Below are 24,676 nucleotides of genomic sequence, written 5' to 3' on the forward strand. Positions count from 1 at the left end.
AATTTAAATTTATTAAAGATGACAATAGTATTACTTTCCTCTTTTTAGCATAATATCACAATTAATTGAACACTGGTGAATCTTAAATCATTTCTGTACTTTGAGTGGAGATTAGGGGTGTAACGGTACGTGTACCGAACCGAGCCGGTTCACATGGTAAATTCCAAATGGAAGTGATCATCCCTATCCCCTTGGTGTGGGTACTTTGGAGTGAACTGGGCACGTGCGTGCCATTATGTAGTCGTTTGGAATGCACTTGGTGAAGGGAGAGAAGTAATTATCTTCAGCTGGGATGTTCCCGTGACAATGCAGCACGGTGTGCGTCATGATATTTCCCCCCATTTTAAATTCTTATTATCCAATGAAAGATTAGATTTTTGTGAATTTTTTTAAATAAAAGATCAAAAGGATTAACAATGCAGATTAATTTTCACAGCCTCCTTTGATCATATTTACCAGGGGTGCCAATATTTATGGCCATGACTGTAGGCTACCTTATTATCTGAAGTGTTGAGATTTCTAGAATGCACATTAGCTTGTTTTCAATTTGCTGATTAAGATTTACAACAAAGATTTGGTCCAATTTTCACATTGGTCTGAATAAAAACGACAGACAGACTGAATGAAAATGTAACTCCACTGTCTGACAGCAGGTGGTGCTTATGGAACATCAGAAATAATTATCATTTAATAATTATTTTTTAATCTATAAAGTAGTTATTTTTAATCAGCAGTAAGCTGATTAAAAATCTGCAAATAATCATTTTGTCATGATTCGATCATGTCTTTTATACCCTTTTATAGAAATGGCATCTTAAATTGCAGTACAAGTGAACATTTTTGAACGTTTCAGAGTTCAGAAGGTTCTGCAGAACCAGACTGATCTGGCTGATTACATGTTGGATTGGAGCTCACTTTGGCATCGGTGCCGTTGGTGTGACATCGACCGGCCAACGCAATAAAACAGCTTCAGAGCAGATCTGGAAGACAGCTTCCTCTGTTCAGTATTTCACTTCACAAAAGTGAACTTCCATCGTGGACGTCACTTCAGTCTGAATATGTGATTCACAGACGGCTGATATTTCAGAGTAAAGAGCAGTATTGTCACGCTGCTCTCTTTCTTCTGCGGCTTTTGTTGTCCGTACAGAAGATCTTGTGTCTGGGGAGAACGGCTCAAATGTGAGCGTGTCATGAGGTCTTTGACTTTGCTCCATGTCTTTTAAAGTCTGTGGATCTACCCACATGTGTAGAGCACAAAAGTCAAGTTACAGAAGAAAAAAATCTTTTTCAGTTTTTTAAAATGTACATTTCATTTTGAATATATTAAAAAAATATATATATCATAAATATATTAAAAACATTTATATATACACATTTTTTTCAATGAGGTCATTTTAATGCATTATGGAATGTAAAAATATTTAATTTTCTCCATAGAAGAATTTATTTATTTATTTATTTTTAATATTTATATATTTTAATTTATATATACAAAATTATTACAATTAAAATACAAAATCAAAACACACACACATACATATCTTCTGCTCTCCAAGCCTGCATTTATTTTATCCAAAATACAGCAAAATCAGTAATATTGTGAAATATTTTTAAAATAACTGCTTTCTGTTTTAAAATGTCATTTTTAAAGTTGTCATATTTAAAGTATGTGTTTATGTGTTTGTGTGTGTGTGTGTGTGTATTTTCTCTGAAATCTTTGCAGTGCATTGTGGGATTGCCGCCTTGATTGGATGTGGCCAGCAGAATGTATCTTGGGAAGCTAGGAAGCAGTATCATTATGACTGTGATCAGTGATTTTTTTTTTTTTTTTTTTTTCTTCCCTCTCTCTATCCCTCATTCTTCATCTCATTTATATTCCTTGGCTCTTTATTTGCATGCATCTCAGATGTGCTGTTGGATCTCAGACTGAGTTGATACCTGTTTGATCACCAGAGAGATGAGACTCATGCATTTTAATCACAGATGTGTGTGTGTGGATTTATTCTCTCTCCCCTGAAGCCAAAACTTGTACAAGAATTATGTCTAAGGAAATACATGAGTGGGCATTCAGTGAAAGTGTGTGTGCTGTTCATATATATATTTGATCTTGACTAGGGATGTCACTATATCCAAATTTCGTTAGTTAATAGCAGTGGCATTTTCAATTCAACAGCAAAACCAATACATTGATTTCTCACCTCCACTGATACCAAATGTAAAAAGGGTTGTTTTATTTACATGCATATCATATGAATTACAGTACCAATAGAATTGGACTTCTGTGTCATGTGTACTTTCAACATTTGTTTGCATTGCACTGCAGGTGTCCATAGATGGCAGTGTACATCACTATGAGTGCTGAAGAGAGTGTGTGTGTGTGTGTCAAGATCTGGGGACACTCACACATTAACTATCTCTGTTTGTGTGTCAGTAGAGATGCTTTAAAGGCTACACAGGAAGCACAGCTTCTCCTAACATTTCCCCTAATATTATGTTAGTTATGTAGTATACTATAAAATGATGGTAAAAATCAGTCTTTACTTTATGTAAAAGTAACATAATTTGCTTTTCTACACTAATACAACCCCAAAATGTATTTGGACACTTCAGTCACATTTGGGTTTTATGCATGTATTTATTTTATTTTATTCATTCTATTTAATTAATCCGTTTATTTTTAAATTAATTATTTAAATTAATAAATTTTAGTGGATATATGTAAAAGCTTTTGTCCATAATTTACTATTATCGATATAATATTATAGTTTTTGTTTACATTGTGAATTCGATTCTATATATTTTTTTGTTTTAATTTTAGTTTTAGCAATTTTGTTGTATTTATATATTAAACGTTTATGTAGCAAATTAGCTCAAAAGGGAAATGTATATAAATAATTACAATTACTTAGGATTAATTACAGTTATTTATATCAGCTGCAAGTAGTAACTATAGCAGAATTAAATTTCCATCAACTGATCTATTCGTCCAGCGAACATTCAGTGTAAGTTCATATCAACTCAGAAAGGATATTTCCGTGGCCGCAGAAAATACTTTCCAATTAATGCATTAGAGCATGTAGTGAGGGTCAAAATCGTAGAGACATTAATTTGCAAGGCAGAACCAGAAACTCATGTAATTTGTGCAAACAACTTTTATTAACTAAACGCTGACACACATAACTAATCTAAACAAACAGACATACACTCACGCGTACATACAAAGGGGAGCTAAAGTGGATGAATGAAGCCATTAGAGAACCAGAGAATGCAGTTATGGAAAGAGTCAGTTAACCACCGGCGCTGTTTATAACAGGGTCTATAACTTCTACTAAACCTCTGTTTCGTTTGGTAATTTGCCTGGGGTTAATGCGAAAAACTACTAAAGATTCTTAGGTCACTAATATATTGCATAGGTATCAACATGTAATATTCACTCTCAGTTAGATCATCCAAAGACGAATTCATAGATACTAAACATGGCATAGGTAAGGTTACATGAAAGAGTGGTTCTATCGTAAGCATGCATAAAACAGTATACAATACCAAAGACAATATACAAGAACAGTAGTAATATACACAATGACCTGAAGGATATGTGTGTTCATTCAAAGAAAGGTTTTTCTATGATTTAATTAGAGAAGAGTCAATTTTTATGGCATAATGTGGCATAATTTCCTAAGGTTCAAAGATGGTGAGAGGGAGAATTCTCAACATGCCATTAGGTCATAAAGTTTATCTGGTCTGGCTGAAGTGTCCTGGTTGTCATGGTAACCGGGGGCCTGGAGTCATTCACAGACATACTGGCAGCCAGTATGTGTATTGGGTGAGGGGTCTGTGACTATTGTTATGTTAATGTTAATCTAATGACTAATTGATTTGTTAAATCTAATGAAAAATTGTGTGTCTGATTGGTCCAAATGCTACATTTATGTAGTTTTTATGAAATGTGAGTTTATTTAATTTAAATTTAAACTAACCAAAAAAAATTCACAATGTTTTCCTGGAAACTAGCAGAATTAAAATGCTTTTATTTTATTTTATTTTATTTTATTTTATTTTATTTTATTTTATTTTATTTTATTTTATTTTATTTTATTTATTTATTTATTTATTTATTTATTTATTTGTTTGTTTGTTTGTTTGTTTGTTTGTTTGTTTGTTTGTAGGGTTTTATTTTTTTATTTAATAATAATTACCCTGCTGAGAAGCAGAAGACCTCAGCAGACTTCTCCATTTGCTCTCCATTTAATCTCATTACCATCTAGGACAAACGGTTGAGGATTTTTTTTATTGATTGGATGTCGAAAAGTGAGTGTTGCAGAATTGAATATTTGTGTTGTCATCTGAAAAGAAGGATGAAGCAAGCAATTGCATTTAGATAAAAGATTATGAAGACAGTTGTTCTCACTGCATCATAATGTTCACAGTAAGAACAGCAGTGTGTGCATGCGGAAGGTAAATAGCTTCAGTAAAGATTTGATGTTGACTTTAACACCTTCACTTGAATCATCACTTCATGAATTGAAGACATCTAGCTCTGATTTATGTCTGTCTTTATGCACGTCGTCGTTTCATTTGTCATCTGTGAGCGCTGTATTTGCTTCCTGGAGGTCAAAGTGATGCAGGTGCAGAGCGGAGATGAATCTCTGTAACGGCGCTGAAGCCTGATGGATGTCTCCGCTAGATTTAAGGGCTCCCGTCGCCAGCGGCTGCTCTTTACTCCATGACTTTATTTGGTCAGATCTTACACGGGCCGCTGGGGTCTTTGATCTCACCAGGGTTTTCCATGATAAACAGAGGAACGTTCTTAAACCTACAAGCTTTATGGGGGTCGAGTAGGATTTTAAGGGCGCTTTATTTTATATGCTCAACCAAGAGGAATTTCAGGATGGCACGACCTTTTGTGTGTCAGTTGCCTTTCATCTCAAACCTGAGGCTGTTTTCTTACACATTGTTCTGGACAAAAATTGCTGTGTGTTTGTGTAATTGACATTAGTATTGCTGTAATTAGGCTATTAGTAGCAGCTGTTAAACAATGCATGAAGTGAAATGAAAAATGACTCAATTTGCTTTCTTAATATATGTTTCTGGTCATATTGTGCTTGATTTATCTGTGCGTGTTGTCCCAAAAAATGCTTATTAAAATATATTGACTTCCCATTAAAAAGTTTGCTATTGCTTTTAATATATATTTATATTTATTTTATATTTCTACTTCTGTTCTAAATGTTATTATTTTATAATATATTAATGTAATATTATTAAAATAATATACTTTTTATTTATTTATTTATTTATTTAAACTTTCTATTCATCAGAAAACTCCTGAGGAAATGTGACAGTTTCTTAAAAGCAATATTAGAATGAACAAATTTGATCAGAGCAATAAATTACATTTTACAATATATTTGCTTAGAAAACAGTTTATTTAAATTGTAATAATATTTCACCATTTTTATTGTATTTTTAAACAAATAAAAGCAGCCTTGGTGAGCAGAAGAGACTTTTTTCAAAATCATTTGATCTCAGACTTTTGAACGGTAGTTAATTTTTCCTCTCCAATCAGCTGACTCTATTCTGGTATGTAACTTTTCATGATCCAGTCAATTATTAATTGATAAAATCAAGTCTGAGCGTACATGTACTATTCTGCTTCACATCATGTAAGTAAAATTTTTTGGGAATGCCGTTTCATGTCTTTAAATAGAGTTTGAGGCCCTTGTAGAGGAAGCACAGTATTTTTTTCATGTATGCATGCACAAGAGAACCAGATTTGGCGAGAGAAACGCACACGTTATCACACAGAGATCTCCCACCCGTGTCCTAAGAGTTAAATAGCGCTGGTTTCCTGCTGTAGTTTACATTCCCAGAGCTGTGGAGATTGCTGCTGCAGCTGGCATGGGCAGCCTGAGTTCACCGCTCTTTACCCTCACACAAGACCAGATCTGTCACTGATTGATTACACACGTCTCTTTGTTTCTCTTTCTGTTCTGAAGGACCCGTTAGAAAGCCCAAGTATGTGGAGAGTCCTCGTGTTCCTGGAGATGCGATCACGTCGTCGCTGAGGAAGGTTCCTGACGGTGCGACCGGTGAGTGACGACACATGCTGTTATTCACTTCAGAGACGTGTGTTTGCAGAATCAAGTTTTTCTTTTTCTTTTTATTGGTGAGAGTAGAAGATTGCTGGTGACATCAGGGTTCCCACGGTCACAGATGATCTGGAAATAGTCATGAGTCAATGAAGAATTGAACACAAATTTCTGTAGTAAATATACATATTTCTAGTTATGCTCAGATCTAAAATGTTCCATTATCTATTCTAAATATTATATTATTTATTTATATTGTATATACTACTACTACTACTACTACTACTACTACTACTACTACTACTACTACTAATAATAATAATAATAATAATAATAATAATAATAAATATAAATATAAATTATTTTTACATTTCATATTTTATATTTATTTATAAAATAATCTACATATTATATTTTCATAGTTTTGACTATTGGGTAAAATGACAATTATTAAAATGTCACATTATAAAAGTAAAATTGTTTTTATTATTATTATTTACTATTATTATTATTATTATTATTATTAAAATCTAAATTTAATATTTTTATAGTTTTGAGTGAAAACAAAAATACAATCCATTCTAAATATTATTAAAATATTACAGTATTTATTATGTTATGTAATATACTATTATTATTATTTTTAAATCTAAATATTACATTTTTAAATTTTTGAGTGAATATTGGATAAAATTATTCTTCAAGTATCTTTAGCATTTTTTGCATTACATTTGCTCTCATTAAATAATTTTATTGATATGAGCACAATATTGGCCACCCTGATGTCTAAATATCTCTTTTGGCGAAATCCTTATGCTGTAAACACACAGCTCTGGGACACTAGAAATTCATTGGTCAAAAACATGGGAACCCATTTATTTATTTACTCAAGATGTTTTCTATGGAAATTTCATGTTCGTATCTGTGTTATGTTAAATTATGCATGTAAGCAAATTAAATTTGCTTCATGCATTTTGAATCGAGATAATTGCATATAAACTCACTGTATATAACAGAAAGTGTGTGTGCATGCACGTGTGTTGTCAGTAGTGTGTAGTGCAGTTTCTGTGCTGGGCTGCTGTGTGTATCTTTAGCTGCGTATCACTGGACACTGGATTGTGCTGCTCACAGCAGTGCGTGAGACATCAGAGCTTTCCAAACAGCTGTGTGCAGAAGGGTGGCGCCAGTCGAATGCCAGCTGTCTGTGGCACAGCACTGTATCGCTCTGCTCACATGACGTCAGAGACGGGTGACACTGCAGGAGTGACAGCTGATGCTTATGAACTGTAAAGTTCTTTTGCTGAGGTGCTGTAGATTCATACTGATGTCTCACAACTAGTGATGCACTGACGATTTTTAGACATTTTCCGTTTTGGCTGAAATGGTTTTGGAGAACCATTCATTTTAATAAATCTATTAATAACAGCATATTATTATTCAAATAATCTAAATATTTTTATAGAATTTTGAATGACTATTGGGTGCATTTTAGCTATGTTTTTTGAATTACATTTGCTATCGTTGTGTAATTATAAATATACAAATAATTAATAATTTATTATTAGTAGTATTATTATTGTTATAAAAATCTAAAAATATTTTTTTAATCAAAGTTTGAAGGAATATTGGGTAAAATGACTTTTCATTTAAATTTAGCATTTTTTTGCATTACGTTTGCTATCATTAAAATTAATGGCTAAATGAGCTTTAGTAATTAGAATTTAGAATGAATATTATTCATATTATTGATCTCTAAATAAATATTTTTTCTAATTATTCTTTCTAAATATGTGCAATTTGTAGTGTTTATATGCAATTTATGTGATTGCTAATGATGAAATAAATTAGATTAATTAATTAATTATTAAATAAACGTTATTTTAGTTTCTTTTTCATTTTCGATTAAATGAAAACTTTAAGTTTGGTTTCTGTGTTTCGATCAACAAATTTATTTTGGTGCATCACTACACACAATTGGGTTTAATTTAGCAAGCGAATTACTCAATTTTGTGTTTTTGTAAGTTGAGTGTCAAAAAAGAGAATTGCGCTAAATATCATTTTCAGTGCACACTGGAAATCAAGCATTTTTTTGCAAACTAAATTTTTTCTTTGGCAAATAGTTGATGTGACATTCTGAATGTGCTCTTTGTGTTGGTTAGTAATTGTAAGTGAAATGCTTTAGATTCGTGTGAATAGTGAAGTAGGCCTGGTTTTTAGCTGGTTTATTTACTGCATATCCATCATATCTCAGTGACACACCCCAGTTAGCTCAGCTTTACCTCCACACACACATATACAGGTCAACACTGTTTACATGGGGGTCTGTCACATGTTATTTTAACCCTGAGAGCGTTTATATATAGCATCTCCACACATTCTCACAGGCTCCAGTTTAACATCGCCTTCAAGTCAAGACGAACTCAAGGTTTTCTGTCAGCCATGACTTTCACAGTTAAGTATGTGTCAATTAAAGAAGCACGGTGGAAGATCATTGATATTCATCATAATTATGGTTTCATTTTCAGAAATCATTCTGTGTGTCAGCATGAAAAGGCTTGCTGCACTTCTGATGTCTCTATTTTGTTGCACGAATAATCACCATAAATTGTGAACAAGTGGGATGTTTATTTTTGGTTGAACAAAATCATTTACGTTTATAGTTTAGCATTTTCAGTTTTATTCAGTTAAATTTTTTGCATATTTTAGCAATGAATTTTATTAATTACGGTTTTGGTTTTTCATGGACATGTCAAAATCAGTTCATTAACATTTTATATTTATTATAAATATATTTGTTTTAGTTTATATTGTTAAAGAATCAGTTCAATAACATATATATTTTATAGAAATATTTTTATTTATTTCAAAATTATATTTAATAATTGTATTTTATAGTTTTTTATGTTGTTAGCAATTATAATTAATCAGTTCATTAACATAATATATATTTTTATATTCTTTGTTATATATTTTTATTATATTTTTATAATTTTATGTATTTTAATAGCTAAAAGTGTTAAATATTTGTAAAAACTTTATATATTTTTTAATTTCATATTTTAAGCAATTATAATTCATCAGTTCATGAGCATTTTGTATAAGAATCACTTTATGATTTTTTATTTTATTTTAATAAATGTATTTTAGTTTCATATTTCAGTTGTAGTAATTATAGGTATAGAATCAGTTTATGAATCTTTGCATGAATCTTTGCAAAACAGCAGTTGAGTAGTCGGCATTGACAGTTATTTTCATCTAAATAAGCGAAACCTTGTGAATTTAAATCTTTATTTATACTTTAATTGCGTTTACACAGACTTTTAAATGTATTAAAACAGTGTACAACTGAATCCCAAAGAGGAAACGATTCATAAACCCAATGAATTTGCACTTTAACTCCACATCGCCATCTGCAGGAGGAGAGTGTTGTAACACATGCACAGGTGTAATTATTTGGCTTGTTATATTATTAGAACTTTTAGGTTTAGTTTTACTCTTTAATTATTTTCAGTTCATAAAATGTTTTTAAATCAAATGTTTTATAACTCTTGAACTCATAATTATGACTTCCGAACTCGTAAGTAAGCATTTCCCAGGAGCACTATGAAGGCAGCATAACGTCTGCGGTGGATGGACGGCCTGCAGGTCTCTGTATCTCCGGCTTCGTAAGTGGATACGACTGCAGAGATCAGTGGGACGCTAAACAGCTCTCGGCATTCCCAAGATTTCCCAACCTTCCTGGGAATGTGGCGGCTCTGTCTGTAAATATCTGTTCTCACGCCTCATCTCCCAAACATTCGGTAAAAGTGTAGCTGAAGGAAGAAAGCAAACAGTGCCATGTGGAATTAGTCAGCGTGCTTCACTAATAGCATTAATAATGCATAATTAGCCCCAGTATGTGTGTACTTCATAATGATGGTTAATTACTCTGTCCTGCTGCCAGACTTTCAGCTTTTTGATTGAAAGTGTGGTAGGCTTTTATTTATTAACACGCACTTGTTTCCTCGTCACCTGAAGTCAGAGCGCTCCAAAACTGTTGAGCAGAAGTTGAGTCAGAAAACTGCTGCCAAGAGCAAAGCAATGAAGAAAAACACATTGTCTTCAAACTGTAAGTAGGGATGCACAGTATCACTACCATATCAGTTATTGTTCGATGTTATAGTTTTTTTTGTTTTGTTTTGTTTATTGAAATCAGTCTGTGTTGATTGAATGTTGTTCGAAATTAGATATTATTTCATTTATTTATTGATCAAATCATTTTGTAGAATTTTTTAGACATTTACCTTTGCATCACATATTTAAAAATATAATAATTAAATTGAATGTCATAATAATTAAACAAAATATTAGATGTTTAATAGAAAAACACTGTTAAATGTGATCTTTAGCAAATCCCAAATTAATGTACACATTTTTTTTTTTTTTAAATATTTTTACTTAATGTTACATAATGAGTTAGACACTGACATTTGCATCACACAATTAAAGCCAAAATAATTTAATATCAATTTAAAAATATTAGATGTTTAATAGAAACCACTCTTAAATATTTAACAAATCTCAAAATGAACATTCATTCATTCATATATATATATATTTGTTACATTCAGAGTAACATTTGCATCACTCATAAATCTTTAATAATAAAATGTAATAATAATGAAATAAAATGTAATATTAATGTTTAATGAACAAAGTGAAACACAAGTTTCCTTGAAGTGGCTCAGCATGGCCCCACATTGTTTGCATAACAAAAGCAACTGTTCACAGCTGATTAAGGATATTAGCCTAAAGCCTTCCAGCCCATCGGCTGTCCTGCGGGTTTTATAGGTAGAAAACTGGGACATCTAGTGTTAATACTACTTCAGAAATAATAGTTAAAAAGATTAATTGAAAACACTGTTAAAAGTGATTTCTCATGTGAATCTCAGAATAAATATTAATTTTTCGTACTGAACATTATAATTTTTGAGGCCTAAATTCACTTGCAGCATTTAAAAACAAATACTGTTATTGTTTAGTTTTTTATTAATTTAGACAAAATAGGGTAGAAGTACACCATCATAATTAATAATAAAAATAATTGATTTACTGACTTGTTAGTATTGGGCAGAATTTTAATATTGTTCATCTTTGAACTACCTGAAAGAAAACACCGACTGCATTATGCATTGCGCTCTGACAGATTTTACAACACAACAACACAAAATGAGCTTGCTCAGCTAGAAGCGCTTGTGTTCACATGCCAGATCCAGTCCTTAGACCAAGACCACATGCAAAACTCTAACTCTGATCCCACCTAGGACCAGAAATGCCAAAAGAACTGATTCAGCAGGCCTTTGAAGCTTCTTTTTGAGCATTCCTGCTGAAGCTGTTCTGCATGTTTTCTGCAGGTTGTGAGCTTCCTCCTGAGCAGTGGAGAGGTCTGCATTCATCATGTGTTCATTAAAGCTCTCGCACTGTGTGTGTGTGTGTGTGTGTGTGTGTGTGTGTGTGAGAGAGTTCAGCTCTTAATGAGAGCCGCTTTCACACACATTCTGTGTCGTGGGTCTCCGTAAACACTCCAGCAGATCTCACACACACTCGTGCTTCCTGCGTATCGTCCTGTTGGGCTTTAATGGCCTGTAAATCTCTAAGGAGGGTGAGGGTGTTATTTTGGTTTTTGCCCTTCGGGCGTGACATTATTTAAACAGTGGAGTTATTTCAGAGTCATTTTATGTATATCCAGGGGCTAACTGGAGAATATTTACCATGCATAAATGCTTTTCTCTGCATTATTTTTTGTATTTTTTCCTGAGACACTGAAATTATTTTGCTGGTTTTCCTTATTTATGACCAACAGTGCACGTTATTGTGTCGTATTGAAGATGAGCAGCTCTCTGTCTTTCATGAAACCTGTGATTAAAAAGCACATCGGTGGCTTGTTTGTTTCTGTTTGTTATCGTTCTATCTATCTATCTACAGTATCTATCTATCGTTCTGTCTATCGTTCTGTTGTTCTATCTATCTGTCTATCTATTCTTTTATCTATCGTTATCTTTCTATCGTTCTATCTATCTTTCTGTCGTTCTATCTGTCTGTCTATCTGTCTGTCTGTCTGTCTGTCTGTCTGTCTGTCTGTCTGTCTGTCTATCTATCTATCTATCTATCTGTCTGTCTGTCTCGTCTGTCTGTCTGTCTGTCTGTCTGTCTGTCTGTCTGTCTGTCTGTCTGTCTGTCTGTCTGTCTGTTCGTCTGTCTGTCTGTCTGTCGTCTGTCTGTCTGTCTGTCCGTCTGTCTGTCTGTCCGTCTGTCTGTCCGTCTGTCTGTCTGTCTGTCCGTCTGTCTGTCTGTCTGTCTGTCTGTTCTGTCTGTCTGTCTGTCCGTCTGTCTGTCTGTCCGTCTGTCTGTCTGTCTGTCTGTCATTCTGTTCTGTCTGTCTGTCTGTCCGTCCGTCCGTCTGTCTGTCTGTCTGTCTGTCTGTCTGTCATTCTGTTCTATCTGTCTGTCTGTCTGTCATTCTGTTCTATCTATCTGTCTGTCTGTCTGTTCTATCTATCTGTCTGTCATTCTGTTCTATCTATCTGTCTGTCATTCTGTTCTATCTATCTGTCTGTCTGTCTGTCTGTCATTTGTTTGTTAGTTGGTTCCTTCGTTTGTTCTTTCATTCTATCTATCGATGTATCTATCTGTCTGTCTATCGTTCTATCTATCTGTCACTTAAAATTCAAGGGCTTTTAACTATTTTCTCTCTTTTTATAATATTCTAATCCTCTTGTTTTTGAATGATGATCTGTAGTTCATATGAGGTTGTGTGTGTTCACTCTTACACAAACACTCACAGGTCGCCTTGACCTGCATCTCCAGGCAGGAAGTAGAACACATGCAGTCTTATCATGGCTTTCCAAAAGAAAGTTTGGGTCGCTTTGATTTCTTCATATCTGTGCACAAACTTAATTTCATCTCAGTAATTGTGTCTCTTGTGTGGTCTGCTCTTGCACCTGAAGAGCTTCTGAGGAGAGAATTCACTTTGAGAGGTACGCCATGAAAAAAAATCCAATGAAGGACATAAATATTGTTTACAAAGTTGTGATTGCCTCTTGAGATCTCGAACTCAAACCTCCGAGGCTTCACGAGATGCTTCAGAACAAAATTTATCACTGAAACTCCTGTCCCGCAGGTAGACTGTGTTCGTTTTCTTGAAGAGTCCCGCTAAAATCTGACACTGGCCCTTAGATGATGTCATATTTATGTAAGAACTTCAGATGGTTATGAAGCTCTCTGTGTTTCAGGGCTGTTTGAAGCCATTTCCATGCTGAGATGTGTCATAAACGTGAGCATTTTCATAATGAGCAGTCGTAGACATAATTAAAAACTACTTCTGCTTTAGTTCTCTAGTTCATTGATTCTCAACTGGTTAGTCGAGACCCAAAAATGGGTTCAAGCCTGTTTTAAATGGTCACAGACAGCAGAAAAAACATATAATAACACTGTTATTGGTTATAGCTAATATAGCAGCAAAAATAGCCTTATTTAACAAAGTGCAGTGATTTATTGCATGAAACTATCAATATTAAAGAGACTTTTTAGAAGCCAAATTTGTTTTTTCTGTTCAGTCTATGTGATGTTAAATTTGCATGTTGCTGAGCCAGTGCAGTGCATGTTAATATTAATGTTATTTGATTTGAATTTTTTAGGACATTTTGTTGAATCCCTCCACTTGATGTCCTAAAGCAAGAGCAGTTGAGATGCATTGCTTATCGATAATTTGCTCTTACTCAGAGAGGGCATTTACATAGAAAATTAAACAGTTTTGAACATTTCTACACAAGCAGAGCCATATTATGAATTCATAATCATACCTGCCACCCACCACTTACCTCACACAGCTCTTTAATTAAGCAGAGAAGGTTACTGATTGGACTTGATTGGCTGTGATGGAGATCATGCGGGTAGTTGTGGCCCACAAGGACTAATTCATGAATGCTGCCGGATATGTGAACGGTACTGCCTTCTTAAAATGGTCAGTGAGGAGATTTGCATGAATGAATGTGAGTGGACGCTCGGTGCTGAATTAACCACCTTTGTGTAGAAACACGTCATGTAATACATTTACTGCCTAGGTGCACATTTGTGTGACACATTCATCTTATAGAGAGAGAGAGAAAGAGAAAGATGAAAATGAGGTGAAATATAACGGACATAATTTACTCAATATGCATATTAGTTCATATTAGTCTTCATTGCATATTTATATTGCGCTTTATACAATACAGATTGTGTCAATGCAGCTTTACAGTATTAAACTGGAAAATAGTGTGTTGATTATGCAAGAGGAGAATAGTAAACACTAAATCTTTCGGTTAAAATCAACATATAATATGCAATAATATAATAATAATTTACTATATATGTATTTTTATTTATATTTATTTCTGGATTATTTATAAAAAGAGGGGGCAAGGCCATGTTCTGCGGCTTTGTCGAAGAGGAAGAGTTATAGTGGAGAGTTGTAGCCATGCCGTCGAAACGGTGTTATTTTCACCCAGCTGTCAGGTCTTCTGTGTTCGGGCTTCCTTCGGATGCTGTAGTTCGTCAACAATGGTTAAAATTTATGTTTTATTATGTTCCTGACAATTACAATCCACATTTAGCTGTGCTGTGCATTTTACGGAAGACAGCTTCCAGAATCTACACGAGTTCAATGCCGGATTCACACAGAAACTATTACTAAAATATAGAGCAGTTCCAGCTTTAAAACCAGAGGCAGCAGTTGTTGGGCCACAACCTGTAAGTAAGATTTAATAATTTTAAATGTATTTGCATGTATAATTTCAGACGTAATGTTTTAGTTTTATCAAGGACGTAAACAAATGCCAACGCTGGCTTTAGTAGCCAGTTAGTTAAATGCTATTTCGTGTGTCTATGTCAAACGCGTACAACCATTTTGGACCCGAATTTGTAATTATGTACTAATTTTGTAAATGTATTTTCCATGTATACTTTTATGACGTAATTTTTCGATTTGATCAAGAACGTAAACACAAGCCAACGCTGTTTGGTTATAGTAGCCAGTTAGTTCGATGCTATTTTGTGTGTATAAGACAAACGTGTACAAACTTCAAAAAATTGTATGTAATCACAACAGCAAACTTCCATTCAGAAACGTTTTGTAAGAGCCGTGTTTGCGGAAGTTCTGCTTGACTCTCTTCATTACCGCTTTCTGGGTCTGATTCTGGCTCAAACTGATACGGCAATATTGACACCATTATTTACATTTGACCGCAGCACATGCGACTGTCGCCCGTAAAGGTAATGGGTGTGAAGTTTCCGGACAATGTGCAGTACGCAGTTTAGCCAATCACAACACACCGGCCCAACTAACCAATCTGAGCCCATCGCCTGTTTCTGAGGGAGTGGTTTCAGAGAATCAGGAAGTCAACCGGTCGTTCAAATGACAGAGGAGACAGCGGCTTACAATAAAGGTGAAATATATGAAAAATAAGGCGTTTTTTAACAAACGAAACACGAAGACATGTTATATTGCACCCCATAAACACAATCAAGCAAAGAAAAAAAGCAGTAAACCACCTGCTTTTTTAATACAGGTTTGGGACAACATCTAACATACAGGCACACATCCTTTTACTCTCAACTGTTTACTTTCACTTTAGACATTAAAAAAAACTTGGTTTATATGTAATCCTTGTGTGTTTTTGACAGTATTAGCTCAATCAGATGTAAAACATAACTTAGTTTGACAAGCTTTAGTGTGCATGTGCTTCGTGTACGCGCTCAGAAAAAGCGAACTTCAGTACAGCACACGAATAAAAGGTTTAATCGGCAAGGCTTTAAAGCACATGCAAATAATGTACTTTTCTGATTACGAATAAGTGCAGTGTCCCGTGAGAGTAACTCTACTGCAGAGTTAACATTTAATGTGAATTTATGTTGCGTTGTACAGTATTTAGGATGGATTTTTTCAAAAGCAGATTGTGGAGACATTTTAATCGTCCACGATAAAAAAATCGTTGTCACACACCCCTACATATTATTTTTCATGACATGTCTATTGCAGCTTATAAATGCCACATCTGTCAAACACTTATGACACCTGTGATGAAAACAAAGGACTGAATGATAAAATGACCTTCTGTTGAGCAGCACCACAGCTTTTAAATGTTAACCGAACCTCCTCCTAGTAGTTTGTGTGTTTTTTTTTATTTCCCTGGAGACACGCTGTGTGGATTTAATGATGCCAAATGCTAATATCTGATCTGCAAAGCTCAATAATTAGCGAGGGATCAAGTTATGCACAGTTTATGCAAGCGATTTATGATAATGGAATACTGTGTTAAATGTGAGTTTTTAATGAGAGCAGTGTGTGTTAGAGTTGCATTTTTCTCTTTATATGTCCACATATGAGAAGACTCTGGCGATGTCCTCCCTATAGTACATCTATAAGTCTGATGTGGGTAAATTTGGTCCGTGTTCGCGTGATGTCATTGCCATGTCACATTCCCCGAGGCCACGACTGCTACCTGCTTTCTCTGCCGCACAATATACTATTTTTAGCCCTGTCCCGAAATGCTCCAGGGGCCTGCTGTAGATTAAACATGTTTGGTTTGTTCATGACTCTTGTGTGCTCAGTTTTATGGACTGCTCTGTATTATTAATGTTAAGCAATAGTCCTGTTTTATGAAGGTGTTTGTGTATTAATATGTCTGTCTGATGAAAGCTAGAGGTTTACAGCGGGTCCCCAGGAGCAAACGGGGAATATTAAAGGAATAGTTCTCCTAAAAATGAGATTTGCCATCATGTTCTTCCAAACCTGATTAGGTTTCATGTGGACTGCTTTTATGAAACTTTAATTGTCCATTTGTAGCTTGACAACATCCTCATTAACTTTTATTTTATAGAAGAGCTTCTTTTGTGTCCCTTTTGAGGAGAAATGCACTTTTTAACGACATGATTAAATGAGCCAATTTCCTTCAGTATATCCTGAATGTGTTTCTGCTGCGCTGCAGTGAAGGTGTGTCATACTGTACAGTAACAGCCAGGTGCGTTCTTCATATGGCTCTTCAAAGTAAAGATGGTGTATGAGTGTCAGTTGTTTAGAATATGGAGTAGTGATGTGTAGTCTGTGTCTCGTCCCAGACCACCCACAGTCCATTCATAGACCGTCTGCATACAAAACTAGAAAGCACTGGTGAAAATCACAAGATCCAATTAAATGGCAGAATTAATTTGCAGCTTCAGGAAGCAAAAGTTTTTATCAGTGTGCTTTTGTATTATTGAGTGTGTGTGTGTCTGTGTAATGATTCAGATTTTTTGATGAGGTGAAAGTCACAGACACACATTTTTGACAAATTGAGTGACATTTATACAATATGCATATGACGAGATCTATATATACCGTAATAAATAATTAATAATATTTGTTAATATATTATTATTATTATTATCATTATTATTATTTTAATAATATAATTACTAAATTGTGTGTGTATATATATATATATATATATATATACACACACACACACTAATAATTACTAATATATAATTTATTTTATATAATTTTAAGTTGTAAATAAAACAAAGATTTTTTCAGTCTTGTAATTGTTTGTGAAATTGACTGAGTATTTTTGAATGAAAATTGCCTATATATATTTTTAATTTTTAATCTCTTTTAGATAAACCTGTCTCTAAATGGCATGTAAAACCAGAACATTGTGGGCCAGACTTTGTTGATAGGCTATGATACTGTTTGATGTGTTTAAAGAGTTTTATTTTACTCTCTGCTTGCTTTAGAGATGAGAAACTGCTTCCGTGTCTTTTATTTTCAAGCGTGTGTAGTATTTAGATCTGACGGCAGCTCATTTTATTTTGTGTTTAGTGTCCGTGAATCGCTGTGGTTTGCTGGTTGAGTGAGGTGTATGCACTGAATGTTTTACAGTCTCTCTCTCTCTCTCTCTCTCCTGTTTCTGCCACACCCGACATCATCACAATGGAATCTGAGAGAAACAGACAGACAGACAGAGTCATGTCACATGCATGGGAATTAAACCAAGTCAGCGCTGCAGACATTATCAGGTTAGCCGCTGTGAAAGAGAGACAGAAAACGCTTGTTCAGTGGTCATGATGTCATGAAGACTTCAGACACTCCATCATGGCAGAAGATGGCAAATGCTTCTTGTAAATGTTAGCTGCTTCAGACCTCAGTATTGCAGGTTTCTGATAGATTATCCTGCTTCTTCTCCCATGATTACTAGCGGTTGTTTGCAGGTTTCTGCCTGGAAGTGAAGCCGTGCTCTGTAGAGTTTCATTAATCCACATGAAACACCATTAGTCCATTAGGAACACATAAGATTGCAACCAGATTTATACAGCTGTGTTTTATGAAGACTTTGACTTCAAAACATTAGTTATATTTAGTTTAAGAAAACTTTTATTGAACTCTTTATATATATATATATATATATATATATATATATATATTTATATATTTAACAGAAAATGTTTTATCAATATTTTCTTAAGTAATTTTATTTATTTATTTATTAATTTAATTATATTATTATTTATTAATTTATTTATATTATTAATTTGATTTATTTTAGAACAGTTTGCATCCCTAATGCATTCAATCTGCGGTATTTGGATGCACTATGTCATTTTTTGGTTACACTTTATTTCGATAGTCCAGTTTAGACATTCTACTAACCATAAGTAACTTTGTAACTACGTGTCAACTACATGTCAACTAATTCTCATTAATTAGCAACTACATGTCTACTAACTCTCAGTAGGGCAGGTTTAGGGTTAGTAGAATAAGTTGACATATACTTGCAAAGTTTCTCATAGTCAGTATGTTGTATGTTGTGGACGCGTCAAAATAAAGTGTTAGAAGATATTAATCAGACAGTCTACTAATACTCTAATGACTGCTTGTTGACATGTAGTTGCAAAGTAACTTACTGTTAGTTGAATGTTTAAAGTGGACTATCGAAATAGTGTTACCCATTTTTTTCTTATTTCCTATATTTTTATATTTACACCACGCGAATACTAATGCTTTTAATATGCTTTTTAATTGACCTTTACATCTCCTAAAAATGGTTTGTCAGTTCAATTTACATCCATCAATCAGTTCATCAGTCTGTTCACTTCAATGAATCGATTCAAAGCTCTTGTGTTATTGATTCATTTGCATTATCACTCCAATTTTCTTGTGTTAATTTAGTGAACAACCGTGTGGAAAAATTACATTAATTCTTTGGAATATATTTAACTACAATGACTGTTTGGATGAAATGTTTGGAAAAAATCTTAAATATAGAGATTGTTTATAGTCAAAAGGATGAGCCAATATGGACTTTTAGGACATTTCCCAGAAGAAATCAGCTCAGAGACTGGACCAGTGACCTGAATGTCAGCGTAAGAGCTTACAGCTAACAAGTGAAGAAAAGCCCGTGATTTCAGCATTAATTATGAATTGTGATCATGGCGGTCTGCTGGGATGTTGGGTGTGGGCCGCGGGCGGTGAAAAGGGCACCTGTTAACAGCTTGTTGCTGTGACACTGGCATTCGCAGTAACAGATGTTTTGCCTGAATGGACGAGGAGCGAGCGTTTGTTGGGCTCTTCTCTGGAAGGCGAGAGCGCTGCTGAAATGTCCTCCGGCGCTGAGCTGCGGTTTTGGGAAGCATGTAAATGAGTCCCTGCAGCACTCAAGCATGAATGAAAGCAGACGGAGGTGAGGAGACATGGAGACACATTTGAGAGGGATGTTGGCTCGTGTGTTGTTTTCAAATGTCAAGATGACGTCTGTGGGAGTAATTGTGCTCTTCAACTGCTAGCTGATGTCTAACATCAACCAACTGCACTATGGCAAGTGCTACTCTTGCTTATACTGCAAGTTAGTTATTTGAAAAAAACAACAACAACTGACTGATTAAAATTGGGTTTGATTGTATCTTTTAGTAAGATTTGTGAAAATGAATGAAAACTTGAATTCAAAGTTCCATTGACTTTCAATACAGTACAGTTCAGTTCTACAGTCCCGAGGCTGCATTTATTAATCAAAAATACTGTGAAAATAGTGAAATATTATTACAGTTTAAAATAACTGTTTTCCATTTGAATATATTTAGAATTTTAATTTATTCCTGTGATCAAAGTTGAATTTTCAGCATCATTACTCCAGTCTTCAGTGTCACATGATCCTTCAGAAATCATTCTAATATGCTAATATTTTTGCTCAAGAAACATTATTAATAATATTGAACCCAGTCCTTCTGCTTCATATTTTGTGGAAGCGGTTATATGTTTCAGCATCCTTGCTGAAAAAAATATATAAATATATTTATTCCAAAAAAATAAATAAAATAAAATTCTTTCTCGCCCCAAACTTTTGGACAGTATTTAGTTATGTTAGAAAGACTGTATGTGACTATAAATTACTGAAATCTTTCAATCATATTTGATTCACTTTTTTCAATCGATCAGATTATTTTCATGATAACATGGCTGAATAATCCAATTGATTTAAATGTAATAATCTAATAAGTATGAATGTAATTAAATGCAGGTCAGATAGTTGCGTGTTTTGGATATCTTAGCGTCTTAAGTGCTGCTCTCCCTCCAAAGTGAATCGGTCTCCCTGTTCAAGGCATCTAAAGGACTGAAATACCTTGTGTTTTGTGAAATGAATCTCAGGCCATGGTGTTCTAATGGGGTGTTTTTCCAGAAATAGCTCAGCCTGGCCGTGTTGAGGGTTGCTGTTGTCTTGTGTGTGATGGTGTTTGTGGATCTCTGGGTAAATCCTGCAGCCGAGGCTCAGATCAATAACGCCGGTGATGGAGACGTGTGTTCATGTGCGTTTGCGAGCGATAGAGTGTGGTTTCTTCTGCTCTGTTCAGGCTTTGCATACTGAGATAAAACAAAATTAATGTTTTTACAAATATATTATGAGTCACGAAAGCGTAAGCTAATTTACTCTCTCAAGCAAAACGTTTATATATTTGCAAACTCATAATCTAATTCATATTAACAAAATATGGTTTGCAAGTGCACAACCAAATTTCCTTTCTCAAAATAAGATTTTCAAATGAAAAAGCTGTTCATGAATTTCTAAGTAGGTTTGCACATTTCTGAAAGTCTGTACGTGTATGAACTGATTGTTGAATTATCACTATAAATGTATATGCATATTTGCAGACTTTTCTGTTAAACATTCTCTTTAGCCAATCAGATGTGAGTTTAAATAAATAAAAATGAACATTTGTTTGTAAATGTGAATTAGCCTACACATTTGGGGATCAAATTTTTTCAAAATATACATATATATTTTTTTGAGGCTCTTTTAGCTCCAGACCTGTGAGCTGAATGAAAGATTTGTGTGTGAGTGCTCTGAATATACAGGAATGCTTGTTATTAATATGTGTGGCACTGAGATGAGAGAGATGAAAGAGTAATGAGAAAATGGATATTAATAACAAACTCCCCTTCATCTGTTCATTCTCATGATCACATATTCTTACCTACTCCATACAGACTTGAAGAAATAGTTCACTGGCAGTGACAATTTTGTCTGTTTACTCACCCTCGTGTTGCTTCATGCTGTTATTTTTTATCTTCATGCATATTTTTATCTTCATGCATGCATTTTATCTTTTTCTATACTACAGTGTTCTTTTCTAAGTCATATGAGCTGTTCGAGGAACAGATTGACGTTTGAGTCATTATTTGCTCATAAACTCTCTTTAGAGACTTTCACTTTCATATTTTTGCACTGTTTTGTTTTGTTCATCAGTGTTTCTCACTGTTAAAGGTTTACTCCACCCCAAAATGAAAATTTTATCATTAATTACTCACCCTCATGTCGTTCCAAACCCGTAAGATCTTCGTTCATCTTCGGAACACAAATTAAGATATTTTTGATGCAATTCTGAGAGCAGTCTGACCCTCCCATAGACAGCAATGGAATTAACACAATCAACGTCCAGAAACGTTGTAATGTTACGAAGCTACGAGAATACTTTTTATATGCAAAGGAGGAGACGAATTGTTTAATAAATTCGTTGTTTTTGTTTTCTTTGCATACAAAAAGTATTCTCGTAGCAACCTTTGTAAAATTACGGTTGAACCCCTGAGTTTTGTTCCAACCCTGCTCCAACACACAAACCATGTAGTTTTCAAATAAGCCTGAAGCACTTGATTAGCTGGATCAGGTGTGTTTAATTAGGGTTGGATCTAAAGTCTGCAGGTCTCCGGACCTCCAGGAACTGAGTTTGACACCCCTGCTTTAAAGGAATAGTTCACCCAAAAATGAAAATTTGCTGAAATGGTACTCAGCCTCAGGCCATCCAAGATGTAGATGAGTTTGTTTCTTCATCAGATTTGGAGAAATCAGTGTCTCAGCAATGGATCCTCTGCAGTGAATGGGTGCCGTCAGAATGAGAGTCCAAACAGCTGATAAAAACATCACAATAATCCACAAGTAATCCACACCACTCCAGTTCATCAAATAACATTTTATGAAGTGAAAAGCTGTGTTTTTCATTTGATTTGATAGACTGCACTTGTTACTGCACACTCCACAAGACCAACCACAATACAAAAAAAAACAGCCATACTACACAGTGTTATTATTGCAATTAAACAATCTAACTGCTGTTGGAAGGAAGGACCTGCGATAGCGCTCCTTCTTACACAGTGGATGTACCAGTCTCTTACTGAAAGTACTACTCAGGGACACCACAGACTCATGCAAAGGGTGAGAGATGTTATTGATAATGGACTTCAACTTAGACAGCATTCTCCTCTCCCCCACGTCCTCGATGGTATCCAAAGCACATTCCAGAATAGAACCGGCCTTTTTAACCAGTTTATTAAGTCTCTTCCTGCTCCCCAACAGACGACTGCATAAAAAATCACAGAGGCCACTACAGTATCATAAAAAGAATTTAACAGTGGCCTACACACTCCCAACGATCTCAGTCTCCACAGCAAATGAAGACGAGTTTGCCCCTTCCAATACAGAGCCTCAGTATTGTTGGACCAGTCCAATTTATTATTAAGGTGCACACCCAAGTACTTATAAGTTGTCACCCTCTCAATATCCAGACCTTGAATGGTCACCGATTGTAATCTTTGAAGCCTTCCTACGAAGAACAGATCCATCATTAAGATGTTTTTAAATTTAAGCAGCTGCTTCTAACCAAAATACGAGTCCTCTATCCATAATATTTCTTTCTCCAGTGAAAAATTCATCTTTTCTGAATCAGGAGAGAAATCTGCACAGATCAAGCACCGTTTACAAGATAAAAGAGCTCTAAACAAATATGCAGGTGGATTTTGATGTGAGAGCCAACAGGAGATGGACTTTTTCACTGGAGTAAGCCTTATCATGGTTTATGGACTGGTATTTTGGCCAGAAGTGATGGTTTAAAGTTAAAACGCCTTATTGATGGATTGGTTGTTGTTACCAAATGATTGGATTGTTAACAGTGTATCAGATTGGAGAGGGGAGGGGTTAAATATGTGAGGCATTTGTGATGTCATCAGCAAAGGAAAGTTGTTTCAGAGGTGGAGCAAAATGGATTATTTTTTCCTGTAGAATAAGATGCATAATTTATAATAAGACCAGGAATGTGAATTAAAAAAGTAAACAGAGTCGGTTTGAGTTCTGAATCATGACAGTCCTTGTGATTCCAGTTTTGTGCTTGTTCCAGAGAATGGCAGTGAATGACTGCGTTGCAGTCGCTGGTGTGTTATCTGCACAGATCCCGTAAGGTCTGTCTCTCTCATTCACCCGTCTCTCTCTCTCTCTCTCTCTCTCTCTCTCTGTTTCAGAGCTGGCCAGTCCAGGCCCCTCCCCCGCCACTCAGGAGTTGATGACACGCTTAGGGTTCTTGCTGGGCGAAGGCATCCCGGGCTCCTCGCGCATTCCTATGGACGACAAGAATGAAAAAAAGGTATTTTCCGCAGCCGCTGCCAGAGTGAGAGAGCGAGGCGGTGAGACGGACGGGAGAAAACCGCAAGGATTAAAGCCGCGTGTTTGCTGTCTGTCAGTGTGAGACGCGATGAGGAGTGTGTCTGTGTGCCACCACAGTAAGTCATTCCCGTTCGCTCTGAGCCGCTGCAGAGCCGACGACCAGAAACTTGAGTTGTGTTAACTTGAGGTCTGCTCCAGAAATAGTTTAGTTCTGTCAGGGTTTCGGATGATGAGATAATTAGGCTGTGGCTGTGGTCCGAACGCCCTTCATGTGCAATGCTTTTGTTTAATAAATCATAATGGATCGTCGCTCTGAAGGCGTGTGGGAATTGCGTGAAGAGGGAAGCAACAATGTGTGCCTTTGAGAGTTGGTAATGATCTGCGTCGTGTGTTCTTGGACGATGCCGTCCAGCGGGATTCAGTGAGCGTCTTTAATCTGTTTCATCAGGCTGCCGTCTGGAAGTTTGTTTTAAAGGAACTTTCATCTGGTTTTGTGACCTTGACTCACTCACGTTCCTGCGATGACTCAGAGGGGCTGCTGGTGTTTGGGGTCTGAGCGAGAAGGACGTAAACAATCTGCCTGGTTCAGGCTTTTTAACAGTCATTGAT

The 24,676-nt window shown here is 35.2% G+C and overlaps 1 protein-coding gene across 4 annotated transcripts in view; it reads left to right on the forward strand.

Moving 5' to 3' along the window:
- The window catches only part of tanc1b (tetratricopeptide repeat, ankyrin repeat and coiled-coil containing 1b), a 175,918-nt gene that overhangs the window by 62,919 nt on the left and 88,323 nt on the right, over positions 1–24,676 (forward strand). For all 4 annotated transcript variants that reach the window (XR_009272760.1, XM_058786399.1, XM_058786400.1 and 1 more), the window contains exons 4-5: positions 5,997–6,089; positions 23,926–24,047. Coding sequence is in view for 3 of the 4 variants with exons in the window: in XM_058786399.1 (XP_058642382.1) it covers positions 5,997–6,089; positions 23,926–24,047 (215 nt within the window). In the remaining variant the exon portion in view is untranslated. The remainder of the gene's footprint in view (positions 1–5,996; positions 6,090–23,925; positions 24,048–24,676) is intronic.

The sequence above is a fragment of the Onychostoma macrolepis genome, chromosome 09 (genome assembly GCF_012432095.1).
Source record: "Onychostoma macrolepis isolate SWU-2019 chromosome 09, ASM1243209v1, whole genome shotgun sequence".
Classification (NCBI taxonomy): Eukaryota; Metazoa; Chordata; class Actinopteri; order Cypriniformes; family Cyprinidae; genus Onychostoma; species Onychostoma macrolepis.